Source organism: Paroedura picta, chromosome 12, assembly GCF_049243985.1.
Source record: "Paroedura picta isolate Pp20150507F chromosome 12, Ppicta_v3.0, whole genome shotgun sequence".
NCBI lineage: Eukaryota > Metazoa > Chordata > Lepidosauria > Squamata > Gekkonidae > Paroedura > Paroedura picta.
In genome coordinates this window covers 31,187,485-31,212,481 of record NC_135380.1, presented here as the reverse complement: position 1 = coordinate 31,212,481, position 24,997 = coordinate 31,187,485, and the positions used below count along the sequence as shown (strand labels likewise).

The following is a 24,997-nucleotide window of genomic DNA, read 5'->3' as shown; positions in this document are numbered from 1 at the left end:
TTCCCTTCCCTTTCCTCTTCCCACAACACACACCCTGTGAGGTGGGTGAGGCTGAGAGAGCCCTAATATCACTGCTCAGTCAGAACACTTTTATCAGTGCTGTGGTGAGCCCAAGGTCACCCAGCTGGCTGCATGTGGGGGAGTGCAGAATTGAACCCGGCTCGCCAGATTAGAAGTCCGCACTCCTAACCACTACACCAAACTGGTAGATGAGTGAAGTGAGGTAGAGGGTGGACGACTGAAGCTGCCTTACAGCAAACACTGGCCACTGAATTCAGTACTGTTTCTTCTTAATGGGGAGAATTGTCCTGGATCTTAAACCCTTGGCCATTTCCACATAGGCTAGTTGTCCAGAGTTCAATGCTGTTTGGAAACTGGGCTGTTTTTCCCCCCTGGCTTCCTCACAGCAGCATAGTGTTTCCCTGGCTTTTCTGCAATCTTTCTCAAGCTAGCCATGCTCTAAAGTTTTTGGGAAAGATTGCAGAAAGCCTGGATGGCTGTTATGTGTATTTGTGGGAAAGTTTGGATTTCCCAGCTCACATGGCTGCCATTTTCTCTGCCCTGTATCTTGGCAGCTATTTTCTCCAACCTGCCACCAAGGAGCTTGCTATCGATTTTCTGAATTCCAACTTTTATTTTTACAAATATCTCCTTTTGTTGTGAAGATATAAGGGGAAAGGCATATATCTACAGCAAAAGAGGGCTTACTATTTGAAAACATGAAAGCTGGATATTCAGAGAACATGTCACACATAATGCTATAACATACTGCTGTAATGATATTCAATTGCAATTAAAATCAAAACTGGGGGGGGGGGGCTGTAACCTTGGGGGATGTCTGTGGCCAGAAAGCTGTCAGCTGTCAGCTTCTTTGCCACTGCTCTGTTATATCTGCAGCTGCAGCAGTGGGAAACCACACAACCTGTACCTGTATCAAAACACTTTGGTCTAGAAATGCAGCAAAAAATGTTATAATTAGGTGATAGCTGGGACTGCTGCACTATGGATGAAGGGTTACACTTTTCTGAAGTTTCATCTCCTTCGTAATTCCCTGCAAATGGGAAACAGCAACAGCATGGGAAAGTCTGCCACTGGATCTTTTTAGTCTAACATGCCTTTTAAAAAATATTTTCCAGAAAATTTTAAATAGGGGAATTGTAAGGATGGGAGGGGGAGTTAACTGGGAAAATTTCAGAGGAGACCAGCAGTGAAGAACTTCTAGCTCTTCCTGGTGCTGGCTTTGGGGTGCTTTCGGCAGAGGGAGGCATCCTAACAGCAGGCAGATTTTGACATGTTGCAGCCACTTCACTGCCTGGATCATTACTATTTGGAGCAGTTTGAACATTTGAGTTGTCTTGTGTAAACAGCTTGCTTCGTGTTATCATAAATTAAGTTCTTTTGGATTCAGCGGGGCTTAACTTCTAAGTAAGTAGGGCTGGTTCTTCAGTAAATCACGGTGGGACTTGCACCTTAGTAAACAAGGGGTTACAAAAGTGCTTTTGATTCAGGAAGGAAAACTTTGCGAAGCTTTTCCATGCCACAAGCAGTTTGTGCTTTTTTGCCTATATCATTGGAGTCTGAATTCCGTAGCTCTCAATCTGTAGCAGCTTGCATACAAAAAGGGTGTATCTGAGAGCAAAGCAAGAAATCAGGCATTTTGACAAGGTGAATGAGTGCAGTGTGTTCAGAAGGCAAGATTTCCTCCAGGGCTACAAAGTTAGTCTGCACCAGCACTGGGAAGGGAAAAACAAATATTGCAGCTATGAAAATCAGTCCAGTCGGAAGCGACGGTGCATGTTGTGGGCACGGCAAAGGTTTTGGTGCCTTCAGCGGTCAGGTGCAGTTCTGCTTTCAAATCCACCAATGAGAATGCGGTGCCTTTTGTCCTATTCAAACAGTGGCGGTTAGAACACAAAGCCGAGCCCCAGCTGCCTAGGAAAAAAGTTGGCCTCTCCAAAGCTGCCAAGCTTTGTTACAGCTCCTGGAAAAGCAGACCCGGTATTTTCTGCCGTGGCAATTTGGAAGCCATGGAGCACAGAACGGACCACAGGATTTCCCTGTATTCTAGGCCAGTGGACCGTTCAGAGTCTTCCTTTCATTTGAAAGCGTTTGGTGAGTCCAAGTGGAAAGGACGGGGGTGGGCAGAGGTGGTTGCCAGGAGTTGGTGATTCTTTCTGGGACTGGTGCCTCTTTGGTTGCGGTAAGGGGGTGGGGAAGGATTTACAACAGAGGATAGTGAGCATGTCCGCAGCAGGAGCTGGCCGTGGTCCCACCTCTCTGTCAGTTCCTAGAAAAGGCTGGATGTTTTCCATGTTGCTGGCAGGGAAGATGGGTTGTTTGGCTGAGTTTCTTGACACACACATTGGGACAATATGGGTCCTCAGCACCTCTCCACACAGCAATGCGTGCGTCTGTGCGTGTGTATGCAGAATTCTCACGTAAGATACAACTTTTCCAGACATTTTTATGGCACTTGAAGTGGCCTTCTGTGGCTGAACTCCTAACCATGTTCAAAACTGCCAAGGGCTATAGTGATCAAGTGTGGAGTCTGGGATAATCTGCGCAATTTCTAAACCACTGGCTAATTCCTAACTTGACAGGTACTCCAGTATGCATCCCTTCCTTCTCAGAAATGGGCCAGGTGGGAAGACAGTAGTGGCAGAAAGAACTGTTCATATTTTCTAACTTCATGTGCATCTCTCTGGCATTTTACAAGAGCTCTTGTCTATTAACTCATCACATGTGTGGTGTAGTGGTTAAGAGCAGTAGCTTCTAATCTGGTGAGCAGCCAGCAGGGTGACCTTGGGCAAGTCACAGTCATGTTAGTTCTGTTCTCCCAGAGCAGTTATGTCAAAGCTCTCAGCTCCACCCACCTCACAGGGTGTCTGCTGTGGGGAGAGGAAGGTGATTGTAAGCTGCTTTGAAAGCCCTTCTGGTAGAGAAAAGCGAGATATAAAAGCCAACTCGTCTGTCCTTTCTTCCAGTGAGCTCAGAGTGATGGACTTGGTCCTCCCTTCCATTTTATCCTCACTGCGAGGTAGGTGAGACTGAAACAGAGTAACTGATCCAGTGTCAGTCAGTGAGCTTCATAGCTGACACTGATCCAGTGTCAGTCAGTGAGCTTCATAGCTGGCGGTAGGGCTGGGGTTTGAATCCAGGTCTCCCCAATCCTAGCCCAGCAGTCTAACCCAGGGCCCCCCCAACCTTTTTGAGCCTGTGAACACCCTTGAAATTTTGACAGAAGGTGGTAGATGCAAACCGCAAAAGGAAGCCCAAGTGTAGGGGAGAAGAAAAAGAATAAAAACTGAGGAGTAAGAGGGGACCAATGCTATAGTGGCAGCTGCCACTAACACAGTCCTGTTTTAATTTGCACAGCCTGTCAGGAGCCCTGCTGAGCAGGAGCCTCGCCAGGATCCATCCACTTTTTCAAAACACTTGGCAGGCATCAAGAAAGGTGTCTGTGAGCACCAAGGGCCCACAGGTACCATATTGGGGATGTCTGCCTAGCCGCTGGTTCACAAAACCATGCAGGAGAGGTAAGTCTTGGCTTGAAATACACGCAGTGTATACTGAGCTGGATTTGAGCCGAGGCTTGCCAAGGTACTCTGGTGGTACACGGCACTTTGAAATGCGAAATGGAGTATTCGTTTTGCATCAATGTATAGCTTGACCTTCTTTCTTAACTCTGCGATTAAGTCTTGCCTGAAACTCAGCATTTCTGTAATTGCTGCCCCCCTGAGTGCTGCTTTAAAAGAGGGCTGCAAGTGTCTAGTCCTGATCTCTACAAAGAGAGGCTTGAAGCATCAGGTGGACGCCTCTTCGAAGAAACATGCAACTATGTGTGTAGAGAGGTAGAGATCATTGCAGATGAACCAGTTCTCTTCCCTTTGATTGTTAACAACACTGGTTTGTGGGAAATTGCCGGTTCCATTGTGTAGCAAATTGGGGTCATTGGTGGCACCTGACCCCATGAGAGGGCCCCCCTGGGAAAGTCGGAGGAAGCTGCTCAAAACCATGGCAGTGCTTTACAATGCAAATGTGATTTTAGCCTTGGTTTTAACCAGGCTTGACAGTGCCCTTGTTGAAAGAAACTGACAAAATTGTAAGTATACCTGCAAGCTAGTATTGTATTTAAATGGCAATTTGACTAGCTTGCTCAAATCACCTGGGTAAAGGATTTTGGGGTATGCCCACAGTTTGTACTCCCTACCACTTACTGATTCTTAGGGCCCAACAATTGTTTCTGGCTTAAGCCCTTCCAAACCCTGAAATCGTCAAGAAGGCTGTGGTAGCCCATAGTCCTGAAGACTCCACCTGGTGTTTCCATGCTGTGGCCTAGGAGCCTTGTGCAGACTCCCGGCCAGAAAATCTGCCCCACTGGCTTTGTTTTCTGGGGAAAGTTCTGCTACTGGCCTCATTCTTCCCAGACGGGTTGGCTAGCTCAGCCAGCCTTCCGGTCACCCTTGGCTGGGTCCTTGCCATTCTGCTCTCACAGCAGGGCCATTGTTCAATGACCCTCTCGTTCCCATGACTCCTGAAATCCAAAAGCTGCAATTGCTCCAAGGCGTCTTGTTGGCCCTGCCTTGGTGAGAGGTGGCCAAGAGGAATGGCAAAGTGGCAAGAGAAAGAGACTGCTCCCTGGCTTGGAGATGCTTCCACTTCTCATTTTCTTCTCTATGGTTTCAGACCAGTCTTGAAAAATGCAAATTAAATAAGAAAAGAGGAAGTGGGTGCAGAGTGCTGTTCTTTTGCGATAGTTGCACTTCTTCGCTTTAAAAGACACGGGGCTTCCACGTTTGGGGGAATTATTTCTGAGGAAGTTGAAGTCTCAGTATGTGTGTGTATAATGCTACTGATGATAATGTCTTTATAAACACGTTCAGCTTTAAACGTATCGTTTTCATGGTATCTCCATGTTACAGAACTTTGGCTACCTAAGAGCTGCAACAAACTTGAAGATAAAAATGATGCAAAGACCTCAAAATGTGTTTTCTGCGATGGCATGGCACCCTCTGTTCTTGCAGGAATTTGCCTGGCATCGACTGTTCTATAGCTGATTCATATATTCTTTCTAGAAATTGTTGCAGTGCCTAAGTAGTTTGCAGCATTCACTGCAACTAGGTGATGTAATGAAAGCTGTTAACCTAGATGACTTTAGAAAAATTAGACAGTTGCATGAAAGCCCACTGGAAGCTATTGATCGTGGTTCCTATCTAGAATATCCATGTTCAGTAGCAGTATAAATAAAACAGATAATGTACTTATTGCCTTCACACGCAGTGTGTTTACAGAGGAATCTGGCTGAATGTTGAAGATCTCATGCTGGGTTAGATGGACCCTTTGTCTGATTCAGCAGGGAAGTTATTGTCCACTGAACAAACACACATATTTCTGCTACATTCATGCTGTTTTGAAGTTGTGCCATGGGAGATTCCTGCAGTGTGAACTGCATTACCCTCAGCTGTCCACATGGGGGCACCCTGCATGCATTGTATGCTTCTTGATCTTTAGTAGGTTGCTGCAGGGTGCTGTCATTCAAGGATCATCTCCAGGATTACTGTTTTATTGTATATCTCCACTTTTGTGGACTGCCAACCATGTTGGCTGTCTGATATTATTTAAGGAGAGAACAAACCAGAACAACTTTGTCTGAATGTGTGATTGAAATCAGACATTTCCGTCTTGCAAGCTGTACGTTAACCATGCAGAAGCAGAAATCCGCAAAAGGTAGGAAGCACAAGGTGCTGGAGAAGAGCTCTGAGTGATACACAAGATTGGACTGGCCCTTCTTCTGCTGTCTTTTATGCCTGCAGCTGCTGCTTCTCAGAGTGCTTCAAAACCTTGATTGTGTTTCGTCCCTGCAACAATCCATTAAGCCCTTGGTCCACAACTTATTTTTAGCCACAGCCATATTTTAAACTGAGCAAGAGCTGAGAGTCTAGTAGCATTCTGACAGATGGCAGAAGGGCTCTTTAATCCCTTCTTCTCCCATTTGAACAGCAACAGGACTTAAATGAACCTTAGCACATTGGCCAGCAGTTACTATTCTTCCCCACCCCCATTTTGTGTAGTGTACTGGAGCAGGCCACTGAGGCTACCCGGGGTGGCTAAAGGCAGGCAGTAAATGTATGAAACCCAGTGCTAGGAGGTAGTATCAGAAGAAGAAGGGGGAGGGGTTGGTTATATGTCACTTTTCTCTACCCGAAGGAGGCTCAAAGCGGCTTACAGTCACCTTCCCTTTCCTCTCCTCACAACAGACACCCTTGTGAGGTACGTGAGGCAGAGAGAGCCCTGATATTACTGAAGACGAAGAGTTGGTTCTTATATGCCGCTTTTCTCTACCCAAGGAGGCTCAAAGCGGCTTTCATTCACCTTCCCTTCCCTCTACCCACAACAGGACACCCTGTGAAGTGGCTGAGGCTGAGAGAGCCCTGATATTACTGAAGAAGAGTTGGTTCTTATATTTCGCTTTTCTCTACCCGAAGGAGGCTCAAAGTGGCTTTCATTCACCTTCCCTTTCCTCTCCCCAAAACAGACACTCTGTGAGGTAAGTGAGGCTGAGAGTCCTGATATTACTACTCATTTAGAGTAGCTTTATCAGTGCCCTGGCGAGTCCAAGGTCACCCAGCTGGCTGCATGTGGGGGAGCAGGGAATCAAACCCGGGTCACCAGATTAGATGTCGGCACTCCTAACCACTACACCAAACTGGCTCTCTGGGGAAAGTCTTCAACCTGTTGGTTGACTGTCTGGGACACCTGTTTGGCAAGTCAGTGAGACAGGATGCTGGGCTAGATGGACCACTGAGCTGATCCAGAAGGGCTCTTATGTTTCATGTCCTCTGTCTGCCAGGCCAAACATTGCCACTCATGGTCTCTCTTGTCTGCTCTAGGACAACTGAAGCTCTCCATCAATGTGCAAGGCAGGGACCTTACGCTGTACGGTGAGTAGCTGCTGCCTGGCCCTAATGGAATCAGGGTCTGTGTGCACTGCTTTATGCATCCGGGGACACTGGAGGGAGGCAGGATGGCTCATAGCTTCATACCCATAGCAGATCTTGAATGGCTTACCCGAGAAATGTTGACAGGTGATTCAGTGTCTCAGGTCTGACCAAAACAGGGGATGACCAGGGGATCAAATGGGCTTGCCAAGGAAACATCTGTACACCTAGAAGCCAGAACAGGTTAACTGGTAGTCCCCCCTACTTCTTTATCAGGATTTCTCTGTGGCAGATCAGCTAGGACCATGATAACAAGTGCTTCAGGAGTTGTGACTCTTCAACATGCCACCTGTGGCTCTCCTGAGTGCTGTTTCCCATGTTATCCAATCTGTCTTCCAAGGAAGTGGTCAAGTTCTTTAGAAATGTCCTAAAGTAGGAAAGTTCCTTCACCATTACTACGGGCCTAAGATAAAATTGATAAAACACAACATGTTGATTGTGATTATGTCAAGGTTTTAGAGATGAAAGGTTTTTGTGCAGGAGTCTGGGTCAGTAATAAAATCCTAGCAGCTGCTGCTTATAAAGAAGTAGTTTGGAGCAGAGAAGGGGGATGTGTTTAACTCCTTCCTCTGCTTGCCTCCCCCCCCCACCACCACTGTATCTCCGTCCCCTAAAATGATTTCTTCCTGCAGGATTCCAAACGTAAGCTTGGACATACAGGCAGTTGCTCTTGAAAACAGCAGCTGTGAGTCTACTTCCTCTCGACCGCATTCAGCGCTGTCATGCAGTAGTGCAACTTAATTGTGTCCTGGCCTCACCAAATTCTGCATTTCTTCACCTGCGGCCAGCAGCATCCAACAATATGGAGCTGGGGCAGGGAAGCCAGACCAAGAAATTATCAGGACACAAGTAAGGTGCACCCAGATGTTAAGATGGGGGAAAGAGGCTCACTGCTGCTATTTTCAGTGGCCGCCTTGCATTTCCCCCCTACTGTCTACCTGGGTTGTGTGCCAACAATGCCACACTGTTTGTTGCCTTTATGGCATGGAACGGATCGAGATTACTTGGAACAGGTGGGACCATCAATCAAAGCAGAATGCTGTGCACAAAAGATTCTAGCTGTTTGCTTCATGGAACTCAGAGCATGTTGGAGTCAGATTCTGCTTACAGAAATCTTGACAGAAAATGTTCCAGCCTCTCTTTAATTGTGGCGGTGGAGCAGCCAGGCGTAAGAGCTGAGATCAGGATGCGGCCTTTGATATTTAACTGGATGACGCTTTTGGGCCACGAGCACGGCGTCCAGCACTATGAGCCGGAGGAAGTCAGGCGCATGAAATGCAATTTGGCATCGGGACACAGGACTGCTGCTGCCTCCAACCAAGCTCTGAGGCTTGGGTATTTTTAGCAGGCTTTTACTAATGGCAAAGCATTATATGCCTTCCCACACACACTCTTCTCTCCTTTCAGATTTTGCTTTTACAGGGCAGGCCCTGGCCAACCTGCTGCCAAGTAAGGGCATCCTTTCAGATCTCACTAAATCGGGAGTGTTCTCAGCTCTGCAAATTCTAGAACTGATCAGCTCAGCATTTGTCGGCGTAGGTGCCAGGGGCTAGAAACTTATTCTGAGTCTCAGGATTATCCTGAATTCTGTACCTACCCAACCAAATCCCACACTTGAGCAAATTATAGAATATCCATGACTCTGGGGTTGAACCCGGGACTCAGTTAAAGCCTCGTCCGTGTCTATGTGCAGGGAGGTGAGCATTTTAGCAGAGTATGCTGAGTCAGCCAGGAACTGGGCTGAGTGGAGAACTGGAGGCACCTGGGAATGGAGCTGAGCGAGGAAGAGACAGGCTGGAAGCTGTGAGTTGAGCGTAAGAGACAGGCTGGAGTAAGAGTGTGTGCGTTTGTGTGCAGCACAGCCAGCAATTGCTAAGTCAGCTTTCGATTCATTCATCCCCTATCAGCTAAGGGGTTGTGTGCTCTGTGCGAAGCACATTTTTTCATGCCGGTTTTGAAATACAGTTTCCCCCCTCCTTTCCTCCCTTGTCTAGTTATGGAAGCCAAAGGCCTGATGGGGAAAGAATACCGGATTTGCGACTCCTTTGTCAAGGTGGGCTTTACCGTTCTCTAGGAGGGGAGATGGTGGGGCTGTGGCTTACTTGGCATGCACAACCCCTTTGTGGTGCATTCTCCCACAGGGCTCCTCTTCCCTTCTCTGCTCAGGCCCTCCTCCAAACCAGGCTGCTGACTGCGTTGTCTGTGGCCATTGATTTCTTTCTTTTTTTTTAAAAAAAAGAACCTTCCCTCCATTTGCCGGCAGAGATTTGCGAGACCTGAAGGAGGAAGCAAGAGGCTTTGAGCATCTCTCTGAGGGGCTGAGGGATTCAAGGCATCTCTGCAGCATCTTGGCTGATCCTTTTGGTGCATAGAATGCCTGGGAAAAAGGAGCATTCTTGAGTCTTGATTGGGGGTGGGTGGGTTTGCAAAGGTTTTCTCCAGCTCTGGTGCAGCCCGTGTTAACTCTGCAAAGGATGTGCCGTACCACTGCCTTTTTGCTGTAGGAAGAACACCTGCCGAGGGCCCCTGTAAGTGGTGCCTTTCTCCATCTTTGGTTTCTCGACTTTTCCTAGTAAAGCTATTTTAACAACTTGTGCTGATCTCAGGTTTCATTTTTGCCCCCTTCCAGTTTGGGGGGAATCTGGCAATATCTAGAATAGGGTGTGTGGGGCTAATCTGGATGTTCTTCCACCATCCCCTGTGAATTCCAATGTAGAGTTTGAATGGATACACTTCAGTTGCAGTTCTGTTTGGCTTGGAATCCAGGTGTGCCCTTCTCTGCTAAAAAAGCTGGATTGGTAGAAAGTCTGATTGGACACTCCTTCCACATGAAGGGGTTAAGAAGCTGTCTCTCTTTCTTTTCCAATGAAGATGTCTATCGTACCAGACACGGATCGGAGATGCAGGCAAAAGACCAAGACTGTTCCAGACAATAAAAATCCAGTTTTCCATGAGCACTTTCTCTTGTGAGTATTTCGGGAGGGGAGGTCGGGGGGGGGGGATCAGCTTCTGCCCACCATCAGCTCCATCATTCAGCCTGGGCTCAGTCTACAAAAGGAATTAGGCAAGAACCCCAGCCAAAAAGATTTCCACATGCCTCTCTGTGCTCTTTCCCCCCTCTTGTGTGCCATTATGTCTAAAAACATGCCTCATGCATGGTTAGCGGCTGCATCGAAATGAGGCATGACAGATACTGTTCTCCTGTTTCTCGCAGCCCAAAAGCCTCAGACCTTTGCACAAAGCTGGCTGTCAGCACACAGACACAGCAGGAGAGGCGGGCTTCTGCCCTTCCCACCCTTGGCATTTCTTAATTTGAGTGGCTTCTGCATGGAATGGGGCGGAGGGGAACTTCTTTTCCTAGGCTCTGAGCCACCCTTGATGCATGGGGTGAACCAAGCCAGGTAAAAAGGATTTCTGGAAGTTGTAGCATGTCCTTGGAGGAGTTGGAGGACAGATGGTTTGGCCAGCTGAACTTTTCTTTCCTTGAAATCTTGAATCTGGGGCAGTGCTGGTATTGAGCTGATGTCAGTTCTCTTTCTACGGTGTAAGTTCATTGCTGCTTGATCTGTATCTCTCTATATCCTTTTCTCTGGGATCGTTATTGTCATTCTTAGCTCAAGAGCACCTGTCCATGAAGCTGTTTTTTTCAAGGACATGTGTGCGTGCGTGTGTGTGTGTGTGTGTGGGGGGGAGTCTGTACTGGCCTGGAAGAAGTCCAGTTGCTTGGCAATATCTATAAATGAGGGATTGGTGCCCAGCATCTCATTGTTGTGGGATTCTCTCAACGTGCGAGGTCCTATGGGGAGTACTCTGCCTGCATCTCTAGCAACTATGCAAGGTTGGCTGTATTTTGGGAGCTCGTGGTTGCATCCTGTCTACTTCATATTCTAGCCCTTTGCAAGATGAAGATGAGAAAAAGCGTCTGCTGATCACCACTTGGAATCATCCAAGGAATTCCAGGTAAGGGAAAGACTAGAGCACGTTTCAGCTGGCACACAGCAGATGCTCTGTGCAGGGTAACCTGGAGCTTGATGGGGTGGCCACTTGGAGTTCCACTGCTGATCAAGATAAGCCTAGAATCAAGAATCTAGAATAGTGAAGTGGCCAAACAGGCCATCTAGTCCAACCTCCTGCTCAAAGCAGAATCAGCCTAAAGCATCCATGAGAAGTATCTGTCCAGTTGCCCCCCCCCCCCCCCCGATATCTAGCCGGTACCATTCTACACATAGTTTAGACCCATTACTGCAGGTTTTATCCTCTGCTGCCAACAGGAACAGCCCTCCTCTAAGTGACAACCTTTCAAATACTTAAAGACAGCAAGCATGTCTCTCTCTGCCTCCTTCAGGGTGAACATTCCCTATGCCTTTCCTCACGGGCTTGGTCCCCAGCCCTGAATCATCCTTGTCACTTTCCTCCCATTTTTGCCCACATCCTTTTTAAAGTTAGGCCTCTAGAACTGCACAGACTCCTGAGCAGTCTGACCAATGCAGTATATGGTGTAGCTTTTGAGGGCCCAATTCCGAGCGTGTTGCAAGATGTAAGCCAAAGAGGCCATCTGCAGCATCCAAGGACAACCACAAGGTCAGTGGAGAAAGATCAGCAGTTTCTAGTCGATGCTTTTGCAGCTGTTGAGTTTTAAACTTTGCATTCCTCCACCCCACCTTTCTGCAAGAGTTCATTTTAATGAAACCAGAATTTCTGCCCCAATCCCATCAGCACAAGGAGCTGTCCAGAGTGCTGGACTGACCCTGTTACCAAGCCATTCTACCCTTGGGTCTCTGGTTCACCAGCACCTCATGTCTCTGGAACAGGGCCTTGTCATTGGTGGCACCTTGACTGTGGGATTCATTCCCTGCAACAGCTTGCCTGATGTCACGCTTATCAAATGTAAAGGACAAGGCAAAGTTTCCCTCTTCAACCTAGATTTTGAATGGGTTTTATTTTCCCTCTGCCAATGCAATGGCTGCTTGACTTCTAAAATTGCTTAGTTGGATTTTTCTTCTTGCTCATTCTCTGGCTGCTTTGGCATATTTTTATTTATGCTTTAAAATGACACATTTTTGCTACCGTGTTCTTGTTGCAAATCACCTCAGGAGGATTATATTAAGTGGTGTTCTGCCAATTTTAACCATATTAAAAACGAACAGCATGGCTTCATGTCTAGATAATTCCAGTTTGAGGGGCAGGTTGCCCTAATCTGGATTTCCAGGTTCCTTCAATCAAGACAAGTTGGGAAGGTAGCCCAGTGAAGTTCAAACAGGCTGGTATGACACAGTGGCTAAAAGTGTAACACTGACCTCCCCTTCCCCTGTTCAGAAATGTCCTTGGTCATGCAGCAGGTGTGGGCTGCACTGGGGATGGGAGGAACAGAAGCCTCAGTGGGAGAGCTGTTTATCTCTGTTACCGATTCCTCCCCAGGCAGAGTGAACTGATTGGCTGTATGAGCTTTGGTGTGAAGACCCTGCTGAGCCCAGACAAGGTATGGATGGCTCCTTGTGTGGAGGGGAGTGGAACGCAGCTGCAATGCTTGTTCTGGGGAGGACAAAGCTGTGTATTTTAGTGGCTGCATGGCAGGGAGAAAAGATTGGGAGTGACAGCGAGATGTTTTGCCCCAGAGCAAAGAACATCAAAAGGAGGAGGGAGAGGGTGCTTGCTTCTTAAGCTGAGCATGGCTGTGTGTGTGTGTGTGTGTGTGTGTAGGGGGGGAATTTTGAGCCCAGCTGGCTATCAGAGGCTGCTTGTGTTTAATGCACAAGCAGCTGCCCACTGGAAGCATGGATGGTGCATAATTCAATACCCTTGCTCTGTCCATTGTTGAAAATCCCGTGCTTGTAGAAAGCTAGTAGCCAGAGAGAAAGATTTTGCCTTCTCCCTAATATACTAATTTTCTATGTGAGTGGAATAACTTCAATGGGAGAGTATTAAAACACACTCTGTTTCCCTCAGGCTGCAGGTCTGAAGTGGTACCAACCAGAAGAACTATATCGTCAAATACTGGCTTTGTTTTTTCCCCACATGGGGATGGGCTTGTGAAGTTTTATCATCGCTTGTACAGTGCAGCAGTCATAGGGCTTCCACAGGGTGATTTCCCTGAATTTTCCCTGCTGCAGTTTTCTTAGTAGCCATTTCCTTCCCCCACATTTGCTAGAGGGGTTGGGGAGTTTTATTTTTATTCAGCAGTTGCCATAGCATTATAGCATTTGTCAGTTTTTCTGCATTCCCAGCTTTCTTTTTTTTTTTTTTTTTTACAAAAGTATGCCTTGAGTCCCTTTTTATTGTAAAGGTATAAAGGAAAAAACATATATCTGCAATAAAAGGAGATAGAAATTTACTTCTTATAGGGGCTTGCAGATCTGAAACTGAACACGAGATGCCACTAATGGAAGGGAGGAAGGTGAAGGATGGGAAATACTCAGAATTTCCATTCTTCTCAGTTAAGCATTCTTAGGCAGATTCCGTAGGGGAGGAGGACCATGGCATTGTACTCAAGATTTTGTGGAAGAAGAAGAAAAACTGTTTTTTACTGCCTGAAGGAGTCTCAAAGTGGCTTACAATCACCTTCCTTTCCTCTCCCCACCACAGACACCCTGTGAGGAAAGTGAGGCTAAGAAGAGCTCTGACAAGGCTGCTTGGTCAGAATAGCACTATCAGGGCTGCATGTGAAGGAGCAGGGAATCAAACCCAGGTCACCTGATTAGAAGCTGCCGCTCTTAGCCACTACAGGGTGGTTTTTGCAGAGGGAACTTAAGGAAGGGAGGGTGCCATAATTTGAAGTACTGGCAGTTCCCCTCCCATCCTCAAATCGAATAGTCCCAAAGCGATTCAAATAATCTGGCTTGTATTTGGAGAATCATATTTTGCAAGTAAATGTGAGTGGTAATTCCCCACTGCCTTTTCTTCCTTAATTGCTTGCAGTCTTGAATGTCAAAACTCAGAGAGACAAGGGTGTTAGCGGAATACTGTTGCCCTCTGCTGGAGACTTTTTGTCTGTAGCATTTTTTAAATAATTTCTAGCAATAGCAAACGGCTTTAAATCAATTTTGTCACCATATAGTAAGCCTGTGAGGAAGGGCACCAGCATTCCCATTTGAAAGATGGAGAGCCAAGGATTGGAAATTCCAACGGGCACGAGTGCAACGAGTGGACACAGAATCTAGGGTGGGGGACTTTGAAGATGAAGAGGTTGGGACTATGCACATAGCAGCAGGACTGAATCGCAATGCCTCTATGTCAGGGGTAGTCAAACTGCGGCCCTCCAGATGTCCATGGACTACAATTCCCATGAGCCCCTGCCAGCATTCGCTGGCAGGGGCTCATGGGAATTGTAGTCCATGGACATCTGGAGGGCCGCAGTTAGACTACCCCTGCCTATGTGTATATGAGAGAGAAATGATGACTGATCGCCAGGGTTTGAGAGTGGGCTGAACTGCTGTGACCACTGCTATGGTGTCCCAAACTATGTCCTTTTCACCCATGTAGGTAAATTATTGCTGTTTATTCCAGGGGGGATGGGGGAATGCCCTACCTCTTTGGTGACAGCAATGCAGACCATTAACCCCCCCCCCCACATCTGTCACAATGGGTGGGTTATTCCTCAGTGGAATTACAATCATGTACGTACTGAGGCAGAAATCCTCCCCCCCCCCAATAAAAAAAATCTGCTGAGGTCCTTGTGATAGACAAACCCTTTATTTTACACGCAGAGAGATGCAGTGCTTATCATAGTGACTGGCATTTTGCTTACAGACAACGTCCCATGAACTAGATAGAAATCTTTGGCTGCAAACTGGAAGAGTGTTTCCAATTTCTGAAAGAATGCGGATCTTCCACAACTCTCTCCTCTTTGCTTTTCCTTGTGGCCAGGAGATCAGCGGCTGGTACTACTTGCTGGGGGAAGACCTGGGCAGGTCAAAACACCTGAAAGTGGCTGCACGGCGGTTGAAGCAGAGTGGAGGTGGGTCCCTCTGTCCAGTCAATGTGGGGAGTGGAAAGAGAGAGTTGTGGAAGATGGACTTCTCTCTTTCTGCAAGGAAGCACAGGATTGGCCAGTTCTCACTTGAATTCTGAGTTAACTTCCCCATGCAAGGCGGAGTTAGTGGGCCGTAAATGCACCATAAAGGGAACAGCTCCTGGGCATTCCTTATGCACCTTTGATAGTATGAAATTGCTTGGGATGTGCTCATAGTTGTGCCAAGCAGGAATAGAGAGAGGGGGCCATGGTGAGAGCATGGAGTGTATTGTGGAGCCAGATGGTGCCTACTGTTTCCACTGTTATGGTATCCTCAAGTGTAGAGTTTTAACTCTTCCCCCAGTTGCGAATGACAAGTCTGGTTCAAGATCTGCTGGACTAGAAAGCAGGACAATGCTGGGGAGGCCCTTTGCCAAGGTTTGGTGACTGACACAGTTCTCCTTACTGCGTTACAGAACTGATGCTGGCCCAGCCAGCTGCATTGCTGGGGAGCCAGCAGAGTGAGAATGCGGAGCAGCTCAAGGTAGGTGTGAGCAACATAGCCAGGCAGGCTCAACAAACCTGCTCTCATTTATGGATGTCGAACTTGCACTGCTAGCTGAGATCAGCTGCTTGTAGATCATTCATGCTGGCATCTGGGACCAGAGTACCTCAAGGACCGCCTCTCTACCTATGTCCCCCCTTGGCTCTGGAAATACCAGCTGACTGGTAGTTCCTGGCCCCAAGGAAATATGTCTGGCCTCAACCAGGGCTAGAATGTTCTCAGTTGGGAAGGTACAATAAGCTCCCAGAGGAGATCCGAGCTCTGATGTAACTGGGGCAGTTTGGCAGGGCTTGTAAGACGGAGCTCTTCTGCCAAGCTTTTGTTTGGGACCAGTGAACCTATAACATCTAATGGCTCCCTCTTTTAAAAACACTCCCTGTGTCAACATCTTGGTAGACCCAGCACTAGAAATATTAGTGGTAATCAATGTTGCTGTTAGTTATAGATATGTTTTAAGTGGTTTTAATATTTCAATAATTATTTTGATTGTACTGTTATTTTACTGGATGCTGTTTACCACCTTGAACCGTTCTGCTGGGAGGGCAGTATATAAATTGAATAAATAAATAATATCCAGTTTCTAAAATTCAAAATCCTTGCAATAGTGCCCAACAGATGTCACCTAAATCTGCTTTGGACTAAGCCGGTTTGTTAGACAATCTAGCCGAATATTAATTTGCTCTGACAAGCAGTAACATTCCAGGGTCATGGGTACAGAAAGATCTTTTTTGACACCTGCTGCCTGAGATCCTTTAAATGGAGACGTCAGAGGCTGAACTTGGGATCTTTGGCGTGGGGTCTGAGCTGTGGCCCTGTCTCTAATCAAAGATCCTAAAGTTCAAATTATTGTTAGGCAACAGATGAATATATTCAGAGGGAACTGCTGGTTGCCACTGAATATCTGCAAAGCTGCAATAGAAGGTGCAATTTGTAGGGCACAAGTGGTGGGTGAGCATAGACAATTCTTCAGCAGACATCTGTATGCTGTGTTGGGGTGAAAAAGTAGTTGTGGGAGGGAGCGCTATAAGAGAAACTTTCTTCATCTCCTTGCTTGGTGTAATGTTTAAGATTACAGACTTATAATCTTGCCAGCCAGGTTTGATTCCCCACTCCCCCACATGCAACCAGCTGAGTGACCTTGGGATGGCCACAGTGTTGATAAAGCTGTTATCAGGGCTTTCTCAGTCTCACCTACCTCACCGGGTGTCTGTTGTGGGGAGAGGAAAGGAAAGGTAAGCCGCTTTGAGACTCCTTCTGGTAGAGAAAAATGGCATATAAGAACCAACTCTTCTTCTTCTTCTTCTTCAGTAATCACAGGGCTCTCTCAGCCTTACCCACTCCACTGGGTGTCTGTTGTGGGGAGAGGAAAGGGAAGGCGACTGTAAGCCGCTTTGAGGCTCTTTTGGGTAGAGAAAAATGGCATATAAGAACCAACTCTTCTTCCTGCTGCTTTTCCCATGCAAAGTGTTCCTTCTTGCTGCTTTTGTCAGCGATGAGCCATCCTAGTCTCACATCTGCTGCCAAATATCTAGTTTGGCCTGAAGTTTGGAAAGGGCAGGAGAAACAGACCCCCCCCCCTTCTGTTATGTACATTTCTGCTCCAAATTCTAAAATACCAGCATTTTATAGTAGCTCTTTCCCTGCAGTTGCTGCTTCTGGGCAGAGGAAGGCTTGTGTTTCTCAGCAGCTTGAAAAGGAAGTAGAAATCCAAAGGGAAAGCCTTCTCTGCATCCTTGATACTCTGCTCTAAAGGAGCGTTCAGCACATAGCATTTCTTTGGTCTGTTGTACACCTGCTAAAGGCAAAGAGCTCCTTTGAAATGAAAGAAAGGGACCCTCCCCCTACCCATTCATTCGTTCCATGATATTGTATCTGAGGAAGACCGAATTTTGTTGGTCTTAAAGGTGCTACTGGACCCCAAATGTACTTTGCTGCTTCAGACCAACACAGCTACCCCCTTGAACCACCCCCCACCTGCCAGTCATCTTTGCGGATGATACTCAGGGTTTTTCCACGGCTAAAGGGATTGCTGCGCTAGTATAGAGAAGGCTGTGTGTTGTAAAGGCACCTCTTCAAATATGCTTTGAACTTAGTAAAGAGGGGCTTTTTTTATTGTTTCATGTCCTTGGATCTGAAGAGGAGAATTTGCAAATCCTCAGCTGCCAGAGACCTCACTGCTTGGGGTCTCAGTTGTCAAAGAGTGTGTGCCTCTGTTTGTGTGTGTGAGAAAGAGGTTTTCCTATAACACAGCCTTATTTCCTTGGCTGCTTGCCGTCCTTTACCCTGAATATGAATGCACATGCAAGACCCCCCCCTCCTCTTTGTCATGAAGTGGCAGTGCCAGCGAATGGCTGCTTCAACATCCTCCAAATGTTTGTGAGACCACGGGTAGCCAATGCAGCAGGGAACAAAGGGCGCCTCAGCGAGAGAGCTGACAGGAATTTGACTCTGAACTCTCTCTCTCTCTCTCTCTCTTCCTCATCCCTCAGAGTTCTCAGGAAGCCTCTTTGCTTATCATAAAGCAGCACATGGCAGAGGCGGCCTGGGAGGTGAGGGGTGGCTTCCTGCCATTCTTCTGTGGAGCCGCCGGGTTCCCATGGGCAGCCATGCCAGGACCACGGAGGCTTATTCTCAGCTGCCTGGCGGCAAGGAGACAGGGGGTCTCTCCCGCTCTGGCTTGCCTGGGAGAAAGAGGGATGCTGTGATTTTAATGGGCCGGCCACAAGCCTCCAGGCCTCGGACATGAGTCGGTTCAATGGACTGTGCCGAATGTGCTCCGAACAGCGCTACCAGCAGGTCGGTGCCTCTGAATCCCAAAAGCCGGTGTGCGCCTACGTCAGGGGTAAAGGCCATGCAATTGTCTGGGGCTGCGGTGTGGGTGTATGAGACCAAACAGGGGCTGCTAGGCGGCAATATGCCCTGGGGTTCTTCCAGCAGTGGCTAAATACCAAGGAGACTGTCTGTTCTTTGAATGACAGGACTATAAAGAGGCCATGTAGGCTCAGGCAGGCTTACAGAAAGGCTTAGGGTGATGTCGTTTGCTCTCCATCCAATTTAAAGCCTGCCACTTTAGACTGGAGCCTCCCTGACCACATTTGAGGCTGCAGGGTGGGTTTGGTGGTGAAAGGTCTGTGCGAGAGGTGTAACACCAATAGCACTTTGATATGGAGAGTTCACATATTGCCTTTTTAAGGGAACGTTATCTCTGTAATGTTAGAACATCCCTGTGAGGTAGGTTATGATTGCTTCCATATTATGGTGGGGGGGAGATGGAGTTGAGAGAGAGTGGCTTGCCTAAAACCACCTAGAGAGGTCCTAGCTGAGTTGAGATGTGAACTCACATGGAACCACGTTGCACTGTCCTTTGCGTGTAGCTCCAGATTTGTTCTGGCTTCATGTGGCTTTAAGTACCCATTTCTTTTTATCTCATAAGAACTGCTGTTCTGGTTCAAAGCCAAAGCTGAGCTGATCCTGCCTCCTTGAGCAGGACGAGGTAGGAAAAGCAATCCCTGTTTTGTTTGATAGCAGCAACTGAAGATAGACTGCTTGTAAACACAGAAGTTCCATGACTAACCACCATTGTTAAACCTGTCCCCATGAATTTGTCTAATTCCTTTAAAAAAAAAAAAGCTTTCCCATGGTTTTTCCCTGTTTTTGCGATTGTCTGTGAGAGAAAGGAGATTGGTGGGTGTCCCGTTGCACCCAAGAGCTTGGGTTAAATTTGGACAGCTTTGTGGCAACTCCCACAAAGTGTGTGTCTTGGGCTTCTATGCGTTGTCTGGAAGAAAAAGTTGCCTGCCCATTTCTCTAATATTCTCTTGATTAAAACTCACTGCTCTTTCTGTTTTCTCAGTTGGGGTGCAGACGGGACACCCAGATGATTCGAGAGTTGTTCGTCTGTGGCTTGCATGCTCAGCTGTGATCCACACCCAGTCTATTTAATTATTATTTATTTAACTCACTTGTACCTTGCCTTTCTTCCCAATGGGAACCCACAGCGGCTTAGTTTGTTCTCTTCCATTTTATCCTCAAAACAGCCCTGTGATTAGTTTAGGCTGGGAAAGGGTGACTGGCCCAAGATCCCCCAGCAAACTTCCCTGATATTAGTGAAGATCCAAACCTGGGTCTCCTAGATGCTTGTCCTCTTAACCACTACACCATATACATGAGTTTCAGCTGTTTCTCATAATGAGGCGTCATGAACTAAAGCTGCCTTAAACTGAACCAGAGCACTGGTCCATCAAGGTCAGTAGGTTCTGTAGCGGCTATCCAGGGTCTAAGACAAAGGTTCTTCACATCCCCTACCCTCCTGGACTTTTTAAAGCTGGAGGATGCTAGAGATTGAACCCTGGATCTTCTTCGTGCTGAGCAGATGCTCTGCCACTGTTACGGCCCCGCCCACACTACACGCATACTCAATTTTAGAGTTCTTCTGTTGTGGAAGTGCCTTAGTAATGTTGACATCCTGTTGATAACTGAAATGAAGATGTATGCGGCTGAGAATGAAGTGAAACTTTAAAAAGCCTGCCTACTCTTTCTTTACCTTCAGCAAGTCTGCTGCAAGCTGCTGTTGGATGTTTTCCGTGTTTACTAGTCTTCAGGACGGCTTGTGCTGTGGCTCTAGCACTATCTTTACTTTGTATTTGTTGTTGTTGTTAGAGCCTAATGTAGAAAAAGGCATCGAAGAAATATCATTGGCTCAGTGTCTCCTTTGAGGAGGCCCTGGTGGCTCAATAGGGATCTTCTTTCTGGCTGCCTTTCCCAGAAATCAGAAGGGCAGATCCTTCCCCTCTGTTGCTCAAACAGGAAAATTGGCAGACATCTCTAGAATCACCAGAGCTTGACAAGGGATGAGATTCTGAGCATCTTGGCCCCACCATGAATGGGCATGCTCCACAGGTCACTTCAAGGAGAGGCCTTACCAGAGGCTGCTTGCCACAAAGCATTTCCTCTCTTCACTTGGGTTATCATGTTAAAACTGTCTTTCTCTGTATATTGAACTTGTTTTCCATTAAGAAAGAACCTCATTGCAAATGTCCAAAATAAAACCAGACAACGTAACTATTTAGAAAGCAAAAGAGGGAACATATCCAAAGCAACAGACAAGTGTTAAAAACAAGCTCAAACTGCCCAAAATATCTTTCTCAGTCGTCTTCTTAAAAGGGACTTCCGTAGGGCAGGTTTCACAATTGTGGGAGTACCACTTTGAATTCTCAGGAAATGAGAAGACATAGCTATGTTTGCCTGAAGAAACAGGGAAGTATGCATGTGTGAGAGAAATCCTCTGAGGCAGGCATTCGCTGGCAGGGACTCATGGGAATTGTAGTCCATGGACATCTGGAGGGTCGCAATTTGACTACCCCTGGTTAGGCTGTGAGAAATTTAAAGGTAAGAATCAGCACCTTGGATTGGGACCATGAACTAATTAGCAACTAGTGCAAGGACCTAGTAACTGGCACTATCTGTTTTCTGTACAAGAAAACCTATAGCTTCATTACCATTTGGGATTTAACAAAAGGATGTTTCTTTTCTCTTCTACGCTACTGTAATATCTGAAAACAGCCACTCACCTCTGGCAGGCCACATAAGCTCTGCTTCTGGGACATCTCCAGTGTTGCCAAGAGAGAGTGTTTCCCTTGGAAAGCCACTCCCCCTTTAAGATCCTATACCAGGGATCCCGGAAGAGTTTGATGGCATAGGTCCCCAAAATGGAAAAGCAAGTTATAGAGCAAAATGCAAATGTAAAATTACACATATAATAAATCAGGACAAGAGTAGAAACAGACCTGCCTCAAAGAGCTGAGAACTGCTTTCTTAAATTTCAGTAGTAGTGTAACTTGAAATCATTGCATTTCTGTAAAAACTGAAAGCAATTCAGCATGGGAGTTTTGCTATTGGAGAATTAAAGCTGGTGAATATTCGGTGCAGATAATTATTAAATTCAGATAGCCAAGAAAACCCCCAGTTTGCTTAGGCCCAAAACGAGCCTCAGAAGTCCTCAGTCTCATGTGCTCCCTCATTCCTTCCTGCCATTGGTTGACCATTAAAGATGTTCACTTTGATAGAATGGCACGTTGTTAGCTGCAAAACAAGACTAAGTGAAAATTAAACCAACTTTGAAGACCAAGAGGCAGCATTCCATTACTCTAATTGATGGAACTGGAAATCTTTGCAGGGAGTACCAAATCCTTTTAAAGGTCCAAACCGCAGAGTGATGTTATGAGTTCTGGCTTTTGGAAAGTCCCTTGAGTTGTTAGTAGTTTATGACAAATTCTTAATAATAGCTGCCTTGGTGTTAGCATCGTCTCTGTGATCCTGGATGTGGCTTAGGTAGTGCAGTGTTTGTGGTAACGGGTGTGAACTAGATGGTCTCCACATGATACGTTTGACCTTTCTGCTTACTGCCCATGTTAGGCAAATGGAAAGTTCCTAAAGTTTGATCGTAATGGTCCCTAATAGAGCAAAATGGTCCCTAATATGGCTAAGATCTTAGCTTACACAGGGCCTCTCTGGATTGTCCCACTCTCATCCCGTATTGTTCCCAGTTCCATGCCCCAGATTTTGCCACTGACCAGTGTAGGGCTGGTTTTGCATTACAATGCAATTTTTTTTAAACCCACTAAAATGTGTAATTTTGTTGTTTGCTTTTCAGATTACGATCCCACGAGGAAGGAATGGCTTCGGGTTTACCATCTGCTGTGACTCACCTGTCCGGGTTCAGGCCGTGGACACTGGTGAGATTGGGGGAAGTGGATCTGAGTGGTGGGTTGATTGGCTTGGTTTGCAATGACAGTCTTATCTGGGGGGGGGAAACTGAACTTCTCTTGACACCTGGTTTTTTAAAAGGTGTATCTGTGCTACAATTGTCCTGGCTTTCCATTAAGAAAGCTGGGAATTATATGTTGGGGTACATGGTAAAGATTTCTCATTTAGAGAGCTCTAGTGTCTCTCTAAGACCTCTAAGAGCCTCTTGTGGCACAGAGTGGTAAGGCAGCAGACATGCAGTCTGAAGCTCTGCCCATGAGGCTGGGAGTTCAATCCCAGCAGCCAGCTCAAGGTTGACTCAGCCTCCCATCCTTCCAAGGTTGGTAAAATGAGTACCCAGCTTGCTGGGGGGAGAACGGTAATGACTGGGGAAGGCACTGGCAAACCACCCTATTTTGAGTCTGCCAAGAAAACGCTAGAGGGTGTCACCCCAAGGGTCAGACATGACCGGTGTTTGCACAGGGGATATCTTTACCTTTACCTTTAGTGTCTCTCATGGGTCAGTTTTTATGATTCTGGGCCCCTGGGTGAAAGTTCAAGATGGTGCCGCAGAATCACCCCCCCCCTTGCCAGTGCTTCCTGCCATACCTGCCCCCACACACACACCTGGCCTCAGCAAGACTCAGACCTTGCCCTACATGAAACAGACAGGAGCTGCCAGTGGAACTCAGGTAACCAAGCCCTGCATGGGGCAGGTGTGACTGGCCACCACCAAGCCCCAACAGCAGCCTCTGCTTAAGCAAGCAGCCAGAACCCCAGACAGGGTAAGTTCAAGCAGTGGCCATAGCATGTTCCTGTCCCCCCCCCCCAGTCTCGGGGAGGGACTGGGCCATGTTAGAATTACACAAATAAATTTCTAAAAACATTGTATGTGGATAAGTTTCTAGATATTCTCAGTGTGCAGATGAACTTAGAAATGACATAAAGAAACAATAACCCTATTAACAACACACACTCCCTTTCAGGTGGTCCTGCAGAGAAGGCCGGCTTACAGCAACTAGACACTGTCCTCAGACTCAATGAGCAACCTGTTGAGCACTGGAAGTGTGTGGAGCTGGCTCACGAGATCCGGTGACTATGGCACATGGGTTGATGGGTGGCGCGACTGTGGTGGAGCCAAACTCTGAGAGTACTGGGAATAGGGAGAGAGGGATGGGAATGAGGGACTCCTGTGAGGAACCGGCCTCTTCCCACCAATGGCCATCCATATGTTTCCGGGAACTCATCATTTTATCTTTTTTATCCCCTCCCCATTTCTCACTGGCACTCAGGACAGGTTTTCAAGTATAAAATGACTCAGTCAGATAGCTGGAGATGATGTTTCTGGATAAGAAGCAATGGCATCGGATTAGGGATGCAAATTTAGAAATAATGCAGAAAGATCAGATGTGATATGTCAAACAATGCAGAACAAATTGGAATTACAATAGTAGAAAATAATGCAGTTGAGAGCAGGATGGCACGTGCCGTTCCTAGTGGCGTTTGTACTGTAGTCCTCCTGGGGCATGTAAGCAATGGCCATTTTCGGTTATTAGTCCCTGCATCTGGAACTCAGAGATTCTGCCTCCAGACAAAGGAGTTTCATTTTAACTATTGTGGATAATCAACACTGAAAGGCATCACCTCCTTTAATTTGTCCAGTCTTTTCTTCCCAATTCATCCCTAATTGCCTGGGGAAGTTCACACTCAGCTTCCTTCGAGTTTGTTTGACTCTGGTAATTGAGTCTGTTGCCTCTGCACGTGGAGCCTGCATTTAATTTTCATGCCATATAGTTTGTAGTATCCTTGTAGTATCCTATGGCTACACCTGTCCTCTGTGAAGGACTCTCTGAAGTGGAGACAGGGAGGCCTTTGAGAGTCTGGGGCTGAGCAAGTTGCAGGTCTGGGCTGCATCTTGATGATAATGGGGCAGTGGGCTCTGAAATCATAAGTGAAATTAGCTTGATATTGTCTCCTGGTGCTCAGTGTATCTTGGGCATGTGTGTGTTCTGAACCCCCACAGAGTCCTCTTTTACACTGACCCACCCTCTCCTACCTACGCCTCATGCAGGAACTGTTCACGAGAGATCATACTGCTGGTCTGGCGCATCGTCCCTCGGGTCAAACCTAACCTGGAAGGTGTCATCCGCCGCTCCTCTTGCAAATCGACGTATGACTTGCAGTCCCCGCCCAACAAGCGGGAGAAGAATAGCTTGCTGCGGCCACGCCAGCCCGAGCACCGCCAAAGCTGCCACGTTGTCTATGACGGGAATGAGGGGCTGGTGCTGAATGGCTGGGAGCGTTACACCGAGCTCGGGAAGGCCACCCCGCGTACTATGCCCCCGCTCTCCCGACCCCCCTCTACGGGTGGGGACAAGAACTACATCATTCTGGCACCCCTCAACCCAGGAAGCCAGGTATGGGCATCCTGGAAGAAAACCTATCCCCGTTCAGTGGATTGTCACACCCATGGCTTTCCCAGGCTCTTCTTGTTGCCCAGAAAGGTTTTCAGCCCTAGCTAAGTTTCCTGTTCAGATGTCTCTCAAGTCTTCATTATACCTTTCAGAAAAGGCACACCAGTTTTCAGAATTGGCACTATCCTTTTCACTTGCCTGGGTTGAAAACAAATCGTTCTCTCCCCCTCCTCCCCCCAAAAAATCCCTGAGCTTCATTGCATGATAGAAGTGTTCCTTGAATGATCCCCCTTAGGTTGCAGATGGAGGCTTGCAGAATGGAATGCTT

At 47.1% G+C, this 24,997-nt stretch overlaps 1 protein-coding gene across 5 annotated transcripts in view; it reads left to right on the top strand.

The window, feature by feature from the left end:
• RGS3 (regulator of G protein signaling 3) overlaps positions 1-24,997 on the top strand; it is an 88,550-nt gene that overhangs the window by 8,153 nt on the left and 55,400 nt on the right. For 2 of the 5 annotated variants that reach the window (XM_077306031.1, XM_077306030.1), the window contains exons 4-13: positions 6,891-6,941; positions 8,993-9,051; positions 9,870-9,964; positions 10,890-10,958; positions 12,417-12,477; positions 14,862-14,952; positions 15,423-15,490; positions 22,164-22,245; positions 23,242-23,347; positions 24,327-24,672. In XM_077306031.1, the coding sequence (XP_077162146.1) occupies positions 6,891-6,941; positions 8,993-9,051; positions 9,870-9,964; positions 10,890-10,958; positions 12,417-12,477; positions 14,862-14,952; positions 15,423-15,490; positions 22,164-22,245; positions 23,242-23,347; positions 24,327-24,672 (1,028 nt within the window). Of the gene's footprint in view, positions 1-1,490; positions 2,113-6,529; positions 6,548-6,890; positions 6,942-8,992; positions 9,052-9,869; positions 9,965-10,889; positions 10,959-12,416; positions 12,478-14,861; positions 14,953-15,422; positions 15,491-18,105; positions 18,308-22,163; positions 22,246-23,241; positions 23,348-24,326; positions 24,673-24,997 lie in introns of those variants that run through there. The other 3 variants (XM_077306032.1, XM_077306033.1, XM_077306034.1) reach the window with 3 other exon arrangements.